Source organism: Stegodyphus dumicola, chromosome 3, assembly GCF_044657685.1.
Source record: "Stegodyphus dumicola isolate Sdum_Otavi_A_Nest chromosome 3, ASM4465768v1".
In the NCBI taxonomy this organism is placed as follows: Eukaryota; Metazoa; Arthropoda; class Arachnida; order Araneae; family Eresidae; genus Stegodyphus; species Stegodyphus dumicola.
This window is the reverse complement of record NC_140770.1, coordinates 169,429,879-169,445,640: the sequence shown is the minus strand read 5'-3', so window position 1 is coordinate 169,445,640 and position 15,762 is coordinate 169,429,879. Positions and strand designations below refer to the sequence as shown.

Sequence of the window (15,762 nt, the reverse complement as noted above, 5' to 3'; positions counted from 1 at the left end):
CATACATGTATTTGCATTTAAATGATCTTAAATATAAATCATAAAATTAACTCCCTCTTTACAGTAAAGGTATATATAATATTTACTAATTTTTGTTGATAACTGTTCAGCTTATTATGAATAGAAGCTGATAAATAATAATTGTTTATGAATGTTTCTAATTTTTTTTTTTATTTCTTTTTAGAGTCTTGTGAAGGTAATTTTTGAAAATGAAATATTTCGTCAATATCCTGAAAAAATGAAAGAAATTATTGCATTGCTACAAAATGTTGAATATTTATGTATTCCACATGAATGTGATGATGAAACTGTGAAACTTATTTCCAAAAGTTGCCCAAATCTTAAAGAATTGGATCTTCGAGATGCTATTTATATCAGTGATGAAGCAGTCAAAAGTCTTTGTGGTGATGGATTTGAATCTTTGGGCATTCGTTCGCTTCGTATATTACGTTTAGACTGTGCAGATATTAGTAATGAAACCATTGCATTCATTCTTAAAAATATGTCATCCCTTGAAATCTTTATTCACTGTCATCTAACAAGAGTCTTATATTCCTTGCACAAAATGGACCTCATTGAAGATAAGTTACATACAATTAAAAAGTATTCTTTAACTGAGCTTTATTTTGGAAGTGATTATTCAACTGATCTAGTGGAGGTTCTGACTATCTGTACTGTTCTTTGTCCAAATGTAAAAAAATTGTCCTGCCCAGTAGATATGCAAGAACATATTGATTTGTGTTCTAAATTTTCTAAACTAGAAGATTTGACATTGGCTAATTTTAATACACAGAGCCCATTAAATCTGGATGAATTTTTGAAATTAAAAGGGGCCAATTTGAGTGCATTGAGCATTGAAGGTTTTTCACTTTCCACTTCAGCTTTGATTCAGAACTGCCAAAGATTAGAAAAATTGCGTCTGAAAAATGTTGACTTCCACTGTACAAAAAATGCCAGCATTCCAACCTTGAGGCTTTTAAGAGAATTTAGTATTGACACTGAAAACTTACCCATTTCATTAGCTGCAGAAGCTCTGAGTTTGATACTGAAAACTAGTCCAAATATAGAAAATTTGTCTATATTACATAGCGAATTAACTGATCTTCAACTAAACAACACGCTTTTGAAGTACTGTGAGCAGAATACACTAAAATGTTTAAATTTCAGTTTTTCAGAAGTTGATGTTAATTTCTTAGTGCTGATTATTATATCATGCACATCTCTTAAGAGATTAAATGTAGAGTTTTGTAAAGATATACACATAGAAGATATTGATATGCTAACTCAGGCTGCATCTTCTACAAAAAACATGCCTGAAATTATTTGGAATGATGATGAAATCAGTGACTTCAGTCTTTACAGTGATTATGATGATTTTATTGATGATTATGATGCTTATGATGGTTATGATACTGATGATTCCTATGGTGAATTTTATGATGATTCGTATGAACTCTCTGAATAATAATATTGAAATTCATTCCCTTTTAATATTTGATTTTTGCTTTTCATGTTACTGTAAATCCAAAATTAAAGTTTTATTTTGCTCTATAAAAATATTTTGTGTATATCAATTTTCAAAAACATTTTCTTACATGTTAATACTTAAATATTTGTTTCACTTTTATTTTATTTTTTTTTCTTACATACGATAAAATGAAACATCATTTACACATTTTCTAGCACCATATGCTGAATGATATATATATTCTGAAAATAAAACTGTGAATTTTAATTAAAAAAAGTTTGGAATATCTATATTACTTGTGGATAAGAGATCCTGTAAATATAAAATATTTTTCATGCTGGAATAAAAATTTCATGTGATAAAGTAAATTTTAAAACCATGCCTTATTAAAAAAAGAGAGAGAGAGAGAGAGAGAGAAGAAAAAAGTATGTATCATAATCCTTGAAGTTATGGGATAGCTGAACTAATGAAAAGCATTTAAACTGGGGTCTAACATTGCACGTGTTTATTAAATTCAAACATGATCCAAGTAAATTCAAATATCGTATTGAATTCTGGAGTCAGCAACAATTTTGCACTGGGTTGGTTTGGGAATTTTGGAACAGCTCTCATTTTCTAGTTATTTTGTCCATTTCAAACATTTTTATGCCATTTTATTATTTCAGAATTGAATATGATGTTTGAATTTACTTGGATTATGTTCTGAATTTAATAAATATTGCTACCTAATTAATGCAGCTTATAGTGTATGATTTGGGTATTGGTTTTGAACTTAATTTGTTCTTTAATTTAGTTATTTCAGTCTCTCTCTCGATATATACAGTCAAAAGTCGTTAATCCGGACTCGTTGGGACTTCGGTAATTCCGGATTATAGATCATCAGTTTAAATCTGGTAAGATGGCATACAGAAATTATAAAATTAAAAATATGAAACCGTAATTTATGAAATAAAGAACAATTATGATCTAAAGAGTATCAAAATTAAAAAAAAAAAGCTTAATATTTATTTGTTTACTTTATTAAACATTTCTTTCAATGTAAGTTGTTTAAGTTGCTTAGTTTTATGTGATAATACTTTCTCTTTAATTCTATATAAACAGACATAATTTCTTGTTCAGTAACAAAGTTCCGCTGTTCAAGTCCTGTAATTGCTGTGCCGAGAATACCGACTAACTTGTTAATAGAAATTTTTTCGTTTTCACTAACCTCTCTGTCACTTTCTTCATGCCTTTATCCATTTTTTGCAACAATTCCACTTTTTGTTTGATGGACATCGAAACATACTTTCACTTTGTAGATCCTTTGGGAGCTCCAGCATCGGAAATTCTATGACATAATTGAAAGTTCAAGCTTACTTTTATAAAATTGCTCTAACAGTCTGCAAAAAATAATAAGCCGCATCCAATTCGAAGATTAAGGAACAACGCAATCTGCAACATTAACTGAAATAGATAATTTTAGCTTATACCGTCCGTTATACATTAAACGCGCATGCGTAAACTTATTATGCACACACGCATATGCGCAGCCGTAAAGCGCATGCGCAGAATGTTTGTAGCTTTGAGGTCCGGATTATACATCATTCCAGATTGTGGGTGTCTGAATTAACGACTTTTGACTGTATATATATATATATATATATATATCGAGAGTAAATTCAAATATCATATTGAATTCTGTAAAAATTATTCATTGAATTTAAATACATACACACATATGTGTGAGTATTTAAATTCAATGAATAATTTTTTATTTATAATTATCTCCAAGGAAATGAAAAGTAAAAATTATTGTGAATTGAATCTATTTAAATCTAAAGTTGATAAAAAAGATTTAAAAACCTGTAATAGACTTATAAGAAGTTTAAAATTGCAATTTAAATCATCAAAAAGTACAAAAACGTATACAAATATGCAGGAATATTAAATTGCAAGAAAACAAACAGGGTTAATTATTGGTGAGCCTTTTTTTTTATGAGAAGTTTAATTTATTTAGGGGAATTGACCTTGTTCCATAACATTTGTAATAATTATTAATAAACGTGCTTCATCCACTTCATATATTTGAACGAATTTTTTAAACTTGTGAAAAACATATAATACTTGGAAATAAATTATTAGTTTTTGAGCAGATAAACGAAATTCCCCGACATGATCAAATGGGACATATTTACAAAAAGTTTCTTTAATGATGGTAAATACCAAGAGTTAATAATTTTGTTATTATTTGCCTTGTAGCTAGAATGTGTTCCTCATTAGAATCTACATTCTCTCAGCTTTGTAAGCCCTTTTCAGTTGAGCTCAGATTTCTTTGTCAACCTCGCACTGTCATATGCTTTTCTGGTAGATCCAGGTCTGATGTTTCCCTGCTCTATCCATCAGCTTGCTGACATCATAACTCATCAATTCTGATTACCAGCAAGATTAACAAATTCTTCTATAACGTCAGTGATTTGATCAGTTTGTGATGATGTTTTCGTTTCAGTTTTGAAAAAGAATAGACAGAGATCCTTCCAGATACCAGTAGAAATTTTTTTGAAATTTCATTCAGGTCTGTGGAGTCGGAGTCGGGCAGATTTTGGGGTAAAAGGGGTCGGAGCTGGAGTCGCTAAAAACAGGTCGACTCAGATTTGTGAGTTTTTGTTGGATAGTTTGAATTTGAAATGAAATTAAAATGAAATGAAAAAAAATTAATGATAAGCTGAGTTATTATTTTTATTTATGGACTATTACATTAATAAATAGTTATTTTCTATTTTATTGACAAATTAATAAATAAATATAAGGAAGAGGATGGATGTGATATTTTCCATTAATGATTAAACTGATTCATTTTGTTACAAATTTCACTGGTAAATTTAGGTATTCTTAGGAAACGAGCAGGAAAAGGAGCAATTATTATTGATCAAACAATGCGATAAGGAAGTACATATTTGATGATAAAAAGGTTTCTAGAATTAAGAACTTTTTAGGAGATGTGGATAACCCTAATATTTCACTAACAGAAAGATTGTTGAGTGATCTTGTAGAATTGGAAACTCTTCTTTCTATACCGTATATAGCCACAAAAAAGCTGCAATCTAAAGAATTGACAGGAGGCAAGAATGGGATGTTTGTTCTTTCTGAAATGGAGGGTTTATTCCAGAAGGAATCATTTCTTCAGTGAAGAAAGTAGAAACTAGTTTGCTGGACAATGAGATCTTGCTGTGTTTAATATATGTAGATCTGAAACACTGAATTTTCTTGGATGACGAACAAATTAAAAAGGCAAAGAAAGCCATCTATGAACTTTCATTAAGAATGAAATTATTCTCAGAACAATTAAGAGAATTAGGACAGTCAAACTGCAGACATTGCATTTGAGTCTCTATCATCCTCTTCCAGCGATGAATTAGATTTTGAGAAATATTTTTGGATAATATTGAAAAGGCTAAGGCAAAGCGAATGAAAATAAAGAACCGAGAGCCTTTAGATATAAAAATGAAACAATACAAACAAGATTTCTACACAGTCTTTGAGGAAATAGAGAAATATGATTGCGCTTGCAAGACACCTCTTTTAGAACTCTTAAAAATCTATCCTGAAAAGTTAAAGGAAGGAGCACTAAACAGTAATAGCTCTTCTTCCTACTCAAGTCAGTGTGGAAAGACTCTTCTCAGTTCTGAAGTTTATCAAATCGGATCTATCATCCTCTAACAAAGAAGATCTTGCTGAAGCTATACTGTTTCTTAGAAATAACTAATGCCAGTTTTTCTATTTCATAATGAATGCTAATTAATATAAAAAATTTGCTATGCATCAATTTTTTTTCTGTAGCATCTATTACTTCTTTTACATTAAAAAAAAAAAAAAAAAAAAAGAGGCTGTAACCCATGTGTATATGTTTACTTATATATATGTGAGGAAGTCGGAGTCTTTAAAATTCCAGGTGTCGGAGTCGGTCATTTTCTCTATCAACTCCACAACCCTGATTTCATTCCAAGATTTTCCATTCACCTAAAACGCTGTATTCTGTCCAGAAATCTCTTAACAGACAGCTGATTAGTTTGATTTCTAAAGTTATTCAGATGTGCAAAACAATTGTCTTATGGATCAAAGCTGAATTTTTTTATGACTTTTAGGTCCATCTGTTGAAGCAAGCTGGTTGGGTTTGCATGCAGAAAAGGAAACAAAAATTTGTACAGCAGTCAAAACAAATTAAAGTGGCAGGAAGGAGACAGTGCATTATTGACAAGAAGTAAGTGCAATTGATGTAGACTGAATATAATATTTAACTTTGTGTAAAGTGATGACCAAACCAATTTTCTAATCCTCAGAAAAAGAAACTGTCATCCAGGCTTTAGAATTTTATTTTCAAATCACTGGGAGGTCAGCTTATTTTTTAAAATTGTTGTATTGTTAGAGTGATAAATTAAAAGACTTGGAAGCCATAAAGTTCTGTAAGGTTTTTCTCTGTGTGTAATAATAGTTCTTTCAGGCATTGTTTTCCAGAACTGGCCAGTCTTGTTCACATTAAGTATAGTTTGGCTACTCTAACCTCTACTGTCTCAAGAAAAGAAAATGTAACTTTTTTAATCTGTGCTTGCTTGCTCTTTTTGATGCTGTGGCAGTTACAGTGAGTTTTCAAATCCGACGGACCATCCATTACTAGCTACAAGATTGATTACTTTCATCTTTGACCACTCCTCCACCTTCTTTACAAATTATGGCTGTGTTCAGAAAGGGGCATTTTTCACATACGCAAGAATTATTTGTCTTTCTGGATTGTTCTTGTGTAAATTCTGGTGCCTGATATTTCTTTGTTAATTTACAAATTTTCATTCTGCCATCAAAATCAGAAATAATGCTGAATTTACATTCCAGTGTTAATATTTTCATTTTCTTACTAAATGCAGAACAGTCACAATTATTTCATTTAAATGCAGAAGGATCAGTGTTGTTTACTTCCTAAAAGACAAAGCAAAATAAGAAATATGCATTGTTTACCTTAATTATCTGCATTTAAGCTATTTCCGCTTGAAGAAAATTAAACCAGTTTGGTTGGCATATTTGTGACAACCTTTTCCTGAACAAAACTATAGGATTGGATCAGAACTGTTTGCTTCCTGAGCTGAATCAGTTCTGTTTTATGACTCTGCTCACTAACAATAATCTTGATAAAAAGCAGCAAGAATTAGGAGTGAATCGAGTGGTTAGAGAGGATGGAATGAAAAGCAGTGGGATCGGGAACGGTTACAGGAAAAGGAATCGAACACGTAAAGGGGGTTGGGACTGGAAGAATCAAATCTTTCAGATGCTAATCCCAGAACTGATATTTCACTTATAATTTTGAGATTCCCTAAATCCTCCTTTCTACATAAAACTTAACAATAAAATTTCTAGAATAAAAAATTTTTCAAAAAGTTAGAAAATTATAAAACAAAGTCATTTTTAACATAGGAGAATAAACATTCTTTTCTTCCCTAAAATGGGAATTGAAATTTCCTGGCACACTTTCGACAAGAGCTTTGTTCTTTTTCCCAAATTAGGCATTTACGTGCTCAAAAAAGTGATTCAGTTCATGAATGAATAACATCTCCCTATTCCTGGCATGCTTCCAATAAAAGCTTGTAAAAGAGCTACAACTCTGTTTTCTAGAATCAATTGCTTATTTGTTCAGTAAAATGAACTGGTTATTTGAATCAGTTCTAGAGTGGATCACCCAACTCTACATCAAAGATGTCCATACCTGCCATTGCAAGTATGACATTATAAATTTAGTTGAAATGATCAGCATGATAAGTACTGGAAGAAGAAACTAATTCAGAATTTTCTTAATCCAGTGTATTACAGTAATTAATACGATAAAATTTCAATAATACACACACTTTGGGACTAAGGTTTGCACAGATTATAGCTCATGTCTTTTTGAGTTTTTGTTTACATTGTTGTTTTAAGTTAGATATGGGTTAATTATACATACGTAACTATAAAAACATACCCATAACTTAAACAATATTTGTAGAGTACAAAATTATAATATTTTTAATTATACGTATGAAGAGAATGGTGCTAGTACAAAGAGAAAACACACTGAAGAGAAAAAGGTATCAATAAGTGAAATATTTTGAAGAAATACAGAACTCTTGTAAAAATACATCAGAATGTTTATGTAAACAAAAATGGTATATATATATGTATGAGTGAAATTGCCTTCAATGTAATTTTTAAGCTCCTAACCTCCCCAAAAAATGTATTGTTTATCAAAATCCCTTGTAGAAAGTAGATTTTACTAATTTTAAGCCCTACCTCGAATTCTGACATTTTGTTCTGTGCATATGCAATTGGACTACTGGATTGGAAATTTTAGAATCATCATTGTCCTTAGCCCAGAAATAATAGAAACAGTTCTTTAAGTTTAATAATCTATCCAAAGCTGGATAAACGTAAGTAAATACAGTCAAAAGTTGTTAATTTGGACCTAAAAGCTAAAGACTTTCTGCGCATGCGCGCATCGACACATGCGCATAGGCGTTTACGCGTGCGCGTAAGACCTTTACGACTGCGCATATACGTGTTCGCAAGCGCAGAATACGTTTTCGCGTGCACGTTTTATGTATAACGGACGGTATAAGCTAAAATTATCTAATTATCCATTTCAGTTAATGTTGATCATTGCGTTGTTCCTTAATCTTCGAATTGGATTCGAGGTATTATATTTTGCAGACTGTAAGAGCAATTTTATAAAAGTAAACTTGAACTTTCGATTATGTCAAATAGAATTTCCGATGCTAGAGCTCCCAAAGGATCTACAAAACGAAAGTATGTTTCGATGTCCATCAAACAAAAAGTGGAATTGCTGCAAAAATTGGATAAAGACATGAAGAAGGTGACAGAGAGGTTAGCGAAAATGAAAATATTTCGATTGACAAGTTAGTCGGTATTCTCGGCACAGCAATTACGGGACTTGAACAGCAGAACTTTGTAACTGAACAAGAAATTATGTCTGTTTTTAGAATTAAAGAGAAAGTATTATTACATAAAACGAAACAACTTACATTGAAAGAAATGTTTAATAAAGTAAACAAATAAATATTAAGCTTTTTTTTTTTTTTTTGTAAATTTTGATACCCTTTAGATCATAATTGTTCTTTATTTCATAAATTACGGTTTCATATTTTTAATTTTAGAATTTCTGCATGCCATCTTACGAGATTTAAACTGATGATCTATAATCCGGAAAAATCGATAATCCGGAATCGCCGAAGTCCCGACGAGTCCGGATTAACAACTTTTGACTGTATATAAAATGTTACCTAACAACAGGATGAATGGAGGGCTGTCAGTTCAACATATCTGGTGTACATGATCTGGAAAGGTTGATGCATACTTAATGTAATTCCTTTTATCATTGAGGATGATGACTGGTCCCAGAGAATGCTAAGAAAGCCTGCCAGCTTGTATTTATTTATAAATGTTTTAAGGGATGTATGTTTTTCGATGTTTCTCGTCTTACATGCCAATTTCCATCTGCGGCTCATGTAAAATTGCTGAACACTGGTAGTTTGGCTCCAAGTGAATGGGTATATTTTTCTTTGTGTTATGTGGATAAGAACCATTTTCCCTTAAAATGTCCTTCATGAAGGCATACCTCCCATTAGGCAGATAGCTCTCACATGGTTTGCCATAACCAAAACGAACCATCTGCCAAGCAAAAAATGTAGTTCATTGGAGAAGGTAACCGTTTGCCAATCAGTGGAGGTCCATCATGCGAATTCCAGACTTTTCTACCAACAAACGGTTTTTAGCTTATACGTTATCAGTATCCATCTGCTGTGCAGCTTCTTTTGCTGAGCTATCACTTTGAATAAAATTGTGATAGCTTCCTGTTACGTTACACAGTTAAGTTGTTCTAGTGTAGCAAGTTGATCAGTCCAAATGCACTACTACAGCTAACAGTCCCTTATTTTGTCTCTGGCTCATGTTGTTCTGCAGTTTCTACACCGCTGTTTTGTATAGTACCACTTTGCCATTCATAGTGCCCTTTCATCACAGCAGTCTGCAAACTGTGCAGTTTATGAAATGCTGCCATCCTTGGTCTGAAAGCCAGTAATCGTTTCTTTTTGCAAGTTTGATAAATTGTTCTATTTATTTACGACAATTATAACTGAAATGCTTTCTGAATACCTGGAACACATTTTGTATACTCACCAAATCTGCTGAACATTTTTGACAATGAAAATGGGTGTTTTCCAGAGTGGTGCCAGAGCCAGTGTAGCTGCACCAGGTAGCAACATTTTTAGAATTTAGTACCTGCAGAGCTTTTAGCGGGTGGTAAAAAATACCTAGTGCCAACCTTGGTACTACTTTCAATAGTATGGGCTGCCACCCGACTTTCATATCAATGTGAGGGATATCCTTGATCATATATTCCGTCAGAGATGAATAAGATGATGAGGAAGTGCTGTAGAATATTCAGCCAGATCCCTTAATTTCTTTCTTTGAGGAATTGGTCATGGACACAGACTGTGCTCTTAAACCACAGACACTGGACAATCAGAGAGCAGAGTGAGTAGGGTAGTGATGACAGTTGGAGTTAACACAACTGGTAGGTACGTTATTAATGTGATTATTATATCAAGAAATGAGCTTTTTCTTTTCCTACCATCAGAGAATCGAGAGACGAATAATTAGATCAATAAAAATTTCCTATATTTTTCTCCTTAGCTTTAGTGCTGGGTTCTCAAAATTTCAGAAATATTCCCATAACTTCCCATCTTCCTTTAAATGTTCAGAGGATGAGTTCCATCAAGTTTTAAAATAAGTTCGTCCATGTGGTGATTGTTTTCGTCAAAACTACCTGTGAAGGTTATGCCACAGTTAAATTGTGGAAAAATTATGCCAGCCTAATAAACAACCGACTCATTGCAGTGATGCTAATGCGAACTGGCATTCAATCTAGTTAAGCTTAAAATAAACTGGAAGGCAAATAGTTGAGTTAAACAATAGGGAAATAAAGCATCTCCAGTGTTTATGCCCCACTTAGTCATCCAATATTAATATTGGGTGCAAATCATATAATTTTGACAATTTTCAGATCAATAAATGACATATTAAAGAGCATATTTTTTTTTAAAATCATCTAATAATATGAGGAAAACCTAAGTATTTGAAACGTTATTTTTTGCTTATAAATATAAACGAAAAACATAGACGATGAGATACGATTTTCTTTTTATCAAAACGGTCAAATACTTAAACTTAGTTTACATTGGTAAATACTTAGTTTGAAAGTACATGCTGTGATATACAGTCAAAAGTCGTTAATTTGGACACCCATAATCCAGACCTCAAAGCTAAAAACTTTTTGCGCATGCGCCGCGTTGACACATGCGCATAGGCGTTTACGTGTGTGCGTAAGACCTTTACAACTGCGCATATGCGTGTGCGCAAGCGCAGAATACATTTCCGCATGTGCAATTTATGTATAACGGACGGTATAAGCTAAAATGATCTAATTATCTATTTCTGTTAATGTTGATGATTGCATTGTTCCTTAATCTTTGAATTGGATCCGGCTTATTATTTTTTTGCAGACAGTAAGAGCAATTTTATAAAAGTAAACTTGAACTTTCGATTATGTCAAATAGAATTTCCGATGCTGGAGCTCCCAAAGGATCTACAAAACGAAAGTATGTTTCGATGACCATCAAACAAAAAGTGGAATTGCTGCAAAAAATGGATAAAGACATGAAGAAGGTGACAGAGAGGTTAGTGAAAACGAAAATATTTCGATTGACAAGTTAGTCGGTATTCTCGGCACAGCAATTACGGGACTCGAACAGCGGAACTTTGTAACTGAACAAGAAATTATGTCTGTTTATAGAATTAAAGAGAAAGTATTATCACATAAAATGAAGCAACTTAAACAACTTACATTGAAAGAAATGTTTAATAAAGTAAACAAATAAATATTAAGCTTTTTTTTGTAAATTTTGATACCCTTTAGATCATAATTGTTCTTTATTTCATAAATTACGGTTTCATATTTTTAATTTTAGAATTTCTGCATGCCATCTTACGAGATTTAAACTGATGATCTATAATCCAGAATCGCCAAAGTCCCGACGAGTCCGGATTAACGACTTTTGACTGTATAGGTATATAGTGCATAAGATTTTTCCTTTTATGGAATAAAGCAAAGAATCAGTCCAAATGTAGTCAAGTTTCAATAAGGCAAAATTGAAGGAAAACAACTCTCAAAAAACAAAATATTGAAAATTCAACGTTAAATCAGTATCAGTTTTGAGTAGGATGTTTTGATGTCTACTTTCCCTACTTCTAAATTTCTAGTTCCAGCAACTATTCTGTCATATATTTCGATGAACAGAAATTTAGGTTGAAGTGCATATTCACATTATGCCAATTAAGTAATCAGAGTGTATTAAAAAATAAAAATAATGACAGAGTTTACTTTGATGCACTTTCTGTCTTTTAATACAACAAGTAATTAGAGAGAAGGCTTTTAGATATATGTTTTGGCTTGGCTGTTAAGAGAAGAATGTTGTATTCTTTTATATTTTCCATCTCTGGATAAAAAAAAAAAGAAAGTTTACTTGAAGAACACTTTTAGTACTTGGGAAGGGAAAATAATCGCAAGGAGACAAATCTGTAGAACGTAACATACAGGATGACTAAATGCACATATTTATTTTCAGGACAGAGTGGCTGTGCGAAGTGGTTATTGACCTGTGGGAAGCTGCATTATTGTGCAATAAAATGGTTTCTGACTTAATAATGTAAGATTAAAAATTGTCTGCTTAATTCGTAGCTTTTTAAATCCAATACTTAGCCAAATGTTTAAAATTTCAGCTTCAAAGAAAAACCTTCTTCCATATGCAAAGCCCTGATTTTTTCCTGGAGGGCTTTTTGAAGCTTATCAAGCAATATGACAAATGTCTCAATGTACTTGGTACCTATGTGGAAAAATAAAGGTATGTCATATCTTTAATGTCTCATTCTATTTTTTGACTTTCATACACCACTCTGACCACAGTCGACAGGGGAAACTTATTTTTCAACTTACCTACGTACATTAAAACTTTTTGTTATTTTATTTGAGATTCTGAGAGGCCTCAATCTCCTTTTTCTTGTGGTTCTGGATTCTCATTCCTAAAATATAGTAATCCTGGACCTTGTGCATATCAAGAATTCTGGAGTTTATAATGTAAAAAAATGATAGAAAATTAAGTTCTATTCATGATATTTTGACTTGAGAAGATAATTAACAGTATGCTGAAATTAAGGAATTTTCTCTTTTACTCAGTTCATTATCTAATGTTAAGGACGGGAGAATCTCCAGTGATCTTATCTCACAAGGAACAATTAACTTGATCACTGCTATTCATGGGCTGCTTCTTATTTGCTGAAAAGCTGAACATTTTGGCTTCTTAAGAAAGCATTTAACAGTTCATCAACTGTCCTCGGTAATCGAGATAATCTTTCACAACTTGCAAAACAAACTTGCAAGTGGAACAATATTCCTAGATGCCTTAACACTTTTGATCATCTCAGGTTAATTTATCTTTCTGGGTTTCCCAGAAACACCATTTGTACTTATCTCAAAGACACACACTTTTTTGTTTATGTTAACAGTATATACGACACAAAGGCAGAGTCCAGACTTATATTTTGGATTTTAGGTCATCAGTTTAGATCTAGTAAGATAACATATGGACAAGGCAACATTGAGGCTTATTGTTTAGGTCAAACTGAAAAATGCTAAAGTGGAGAATTCATGTGAAAGTAATCGCCGAAAGTTATAAGGAAAATGTATGTCTAATCAAAACTTGTGGAAAACATATTGAAAAAAATGCAAAAATAGAAAATTAATTTGTAAGAATTATGTAGAGCAACATAGCATGAAAATGAAAGGACAGAAAATATTGATTCATATCCACTAGTCATGTAAGTGGTTACCTATCCTTTATCCCAAAATTAGACCACCCTTTTAATTGAATATGTTTTTAGTTTGAGTCTTCCTATCCTTCCTAAATAAGGGGTAAGCATTGGTTAGAAGTGTTTTTTCATACCATTCATCTTATCTTCTGCTTTTCTCTTTTAGCCAATCACTGCAGTGACTTAGTGGCTGCAGTAACTGAACTTAGTTTGATGCACTAATTCACAGTATTCTACCATGTGCAGAAATCCTTACAATTTGATACTGCCATAATAATTTGATATTTGATACTGCCATCTGATCCCAATATCAGATGTAAAATATTTGAGTTAATGATGTTAAAGCTAATGAGCAACACTTTTAAATCCTAATGAAAATATCTGAAGTCATTGAACATTTGTTAATAGCAGATGATGAAAATGGAAATGCAGAATATGTTACAGAAAATAAGAAAGGAGAAAGTGTGTACCAATGTGATGAAATTTATTCGAAGTTTTATACCTATATGTAAATTTTGCACATAAATTCAAATATTGTATTCTTGCCTAATTTAAAAATTTTATATTGGCATGTTTCTTTAAAAAAAACTGATTTATGCAAATAATAAAATATGTAAAGACATATAAATCTTTTGACCCACCAGTGGCTGAGCGGTAAAGTTGCTGAACACTGTGGTAGTTCAATCCGAGGTTTGAATCCCGTGAATCCTATGGGAGTTTTCATGGTTTTCTACATGTGTAACCTGTATAAGAGCCAGTTTCCCTTAGAAAGTCCTCCACGAAGGCACCTTTCCCCTTACGCAGATAGCCCTCGAGGCTTTGCCATAATCACATATACAAACACCATATTTAGTTCTTTAAAAATAATTATTATTTAGTTACATATGTGAAATAAAACAATATTTATTACTATAAACATGTACAAATAATTTTGGTACATAAATAATTTAATAAAATGTACAACTTTAGTCAGACACAATTTAAAGAAAAACATCAAATTTTATACACTACTTGCATTTCTTATAGAGAGATTTTGAAAACAAAATGTAAGAATATAATGGAAAAAAGTATTTTAAGTATTTATTTGCCAAATTTGAAATAAAAAAGGTTTCCTATTCATACACAGCATTACCCAAGATGAAAAATGACATAAAAACTTTGCTCCAGAGAAACATAAAAAAATTTTTCAGGATTCCCACCTTCCTTAATCTAATTAATTATGCAAAATAAATAACTATCAGCACTGCCTTACAAAACACTGTATACAATATTTACAAAAACATTTTGATTTATTACATCAAATATACAAGGTTTAAATTTTCAAACAAATAAGCAACAAAATAAAAACTTTTTATATTAGATTACAATGCCAAAGGCATACAGTAATTTATTCCAATGATGAATTCTTCAAATGTTTTACTATACAATGACTATCAATTAGTATATATGTATATATTTACAATTTTCTATCAGTATTTGCTATTTGAGTATTGCAGCACAAAGGGCCTGATTTAATTACTACTTATATTTTGCTTTACTGTATGCTGTCAAATCTATTTTAAGAAACTCATTTCACTGAAATCTTTTAAATTTAATATTGCTGCATTATAAAATTAAGTTTTTTTTTTTAAAATGCTTTAAGAAAAAAGTGTAAAATTAATTAAAGAAATAAAAAGGAAAAAGTGCCGCCAAAAAAAAAAAAAAAAAAAAAAAAAAAAAAAAAAAAAAAAAAGCCAATCTGGAGAGAAAATGTTGTCTTTTAAGTGCTACAATAAGTGCAAACATTTGTTTGTGAGAGCTAGTGACTAGGTTGATGATTGCTTTTGTACAATGAATAAACAAGCTATAAAAAGTCTGTAGATGAGATTTTAGGTAAGAACTTTTCTGTTTTGTTTATAACAAGCACAAAATACTTTTCACGTATAAAGATATAAATCATATTAATGATTTGATGCAATTGTAAAATTTCATTCATGTGGCAAAAAATGCAGGTGCTTTCATGTTACATTAAGTAGAAGCTTGCAATTGCATTATCTGTAAGAAAAATGCTACTTTATCATAAATTAGCAGTTTCCTGGCTTGTACTACTCATGTTACTAGCTACACTAGATTTGCTAGCTGCACGTTGAAGACTCCCACTGCCCGAATCTGAAAAATACAAAAAAAAAAAAAAAAAAAAAAAAAAAAAAAAAAAGAATTCCAATTAAAAGAGTGGAATGAATGAAACGAAAAATTAGCTGCTAAAATGAAGATAAGGAAATAAAATTACATAAGTTATATTTAGCAAAATTTAAAAATGTTCTAAATGTTTTGAAAAGTCCTCATATGATCATTTCTTGGGGAAAAATATAAAATAA

General features: G+C 31.4%; 2 protein-coding genes and 1 long non-coding RNA gene across 6 annotated transcripts in view; 2 read left to right on the top strand and 1 right to left on the bottom strand.

Moving 5' to 3' along the window:
* The window catches only part of LOC118194572 (uncharacterized), a 61,652-nt gene extending 60,093 nt beyond the window's left edge, over positions 1-1,559 (top strand). Inside the window, exon 3 of the mRNA XM_085813604.1 lies at positions 185-1,559. Within this exon, the coding sequence (XP_085669730.1) occupies positions 185-1,465 (1,281 nt within the window). The 3' untranslated portion in view covers positions 1,466-1,559. The remainder of the gene's footprint in view (positions 1-184) is intronic.
* A 1,773-nt stretch (positions 1,560-3,332) lies between these two features.
* On the top strand, positions 3,333-15,092 carry LOC146998194 (uncharacterized). The gene is made up of 3 exons (XR_015040362.1): positions 3,333-5,705; positions 12,320-12,441; positions 13,572-15,092. It is a non-coding gene; the product is annotated as an uncharacterized LOC146998194 (long non-coding RNA).
* Positions 14,293-15,762, bottom strand: part of LOC118194573 (guanine nucleotide exchange factor DBS-like) — a 381,336-nt gene continuing 379,866 nt past the window's right edge. For all 4 annotated transcript variants that reach the window (XM_085813601.1, XM_085813600.1, XM_085813602.1 and 1 more), the window contains one exon: positions 14,293-15,553. In XM_085813601.1, coding sequence (XP_085669727.1) covers positions 15,462-15,553 — 92 coding nt within the window. In that variant the 3' untranslated portion in view covers positions 14,293-15,461. The remainder of the gene's footprint in view (positions 15,554-15,762) is intronic.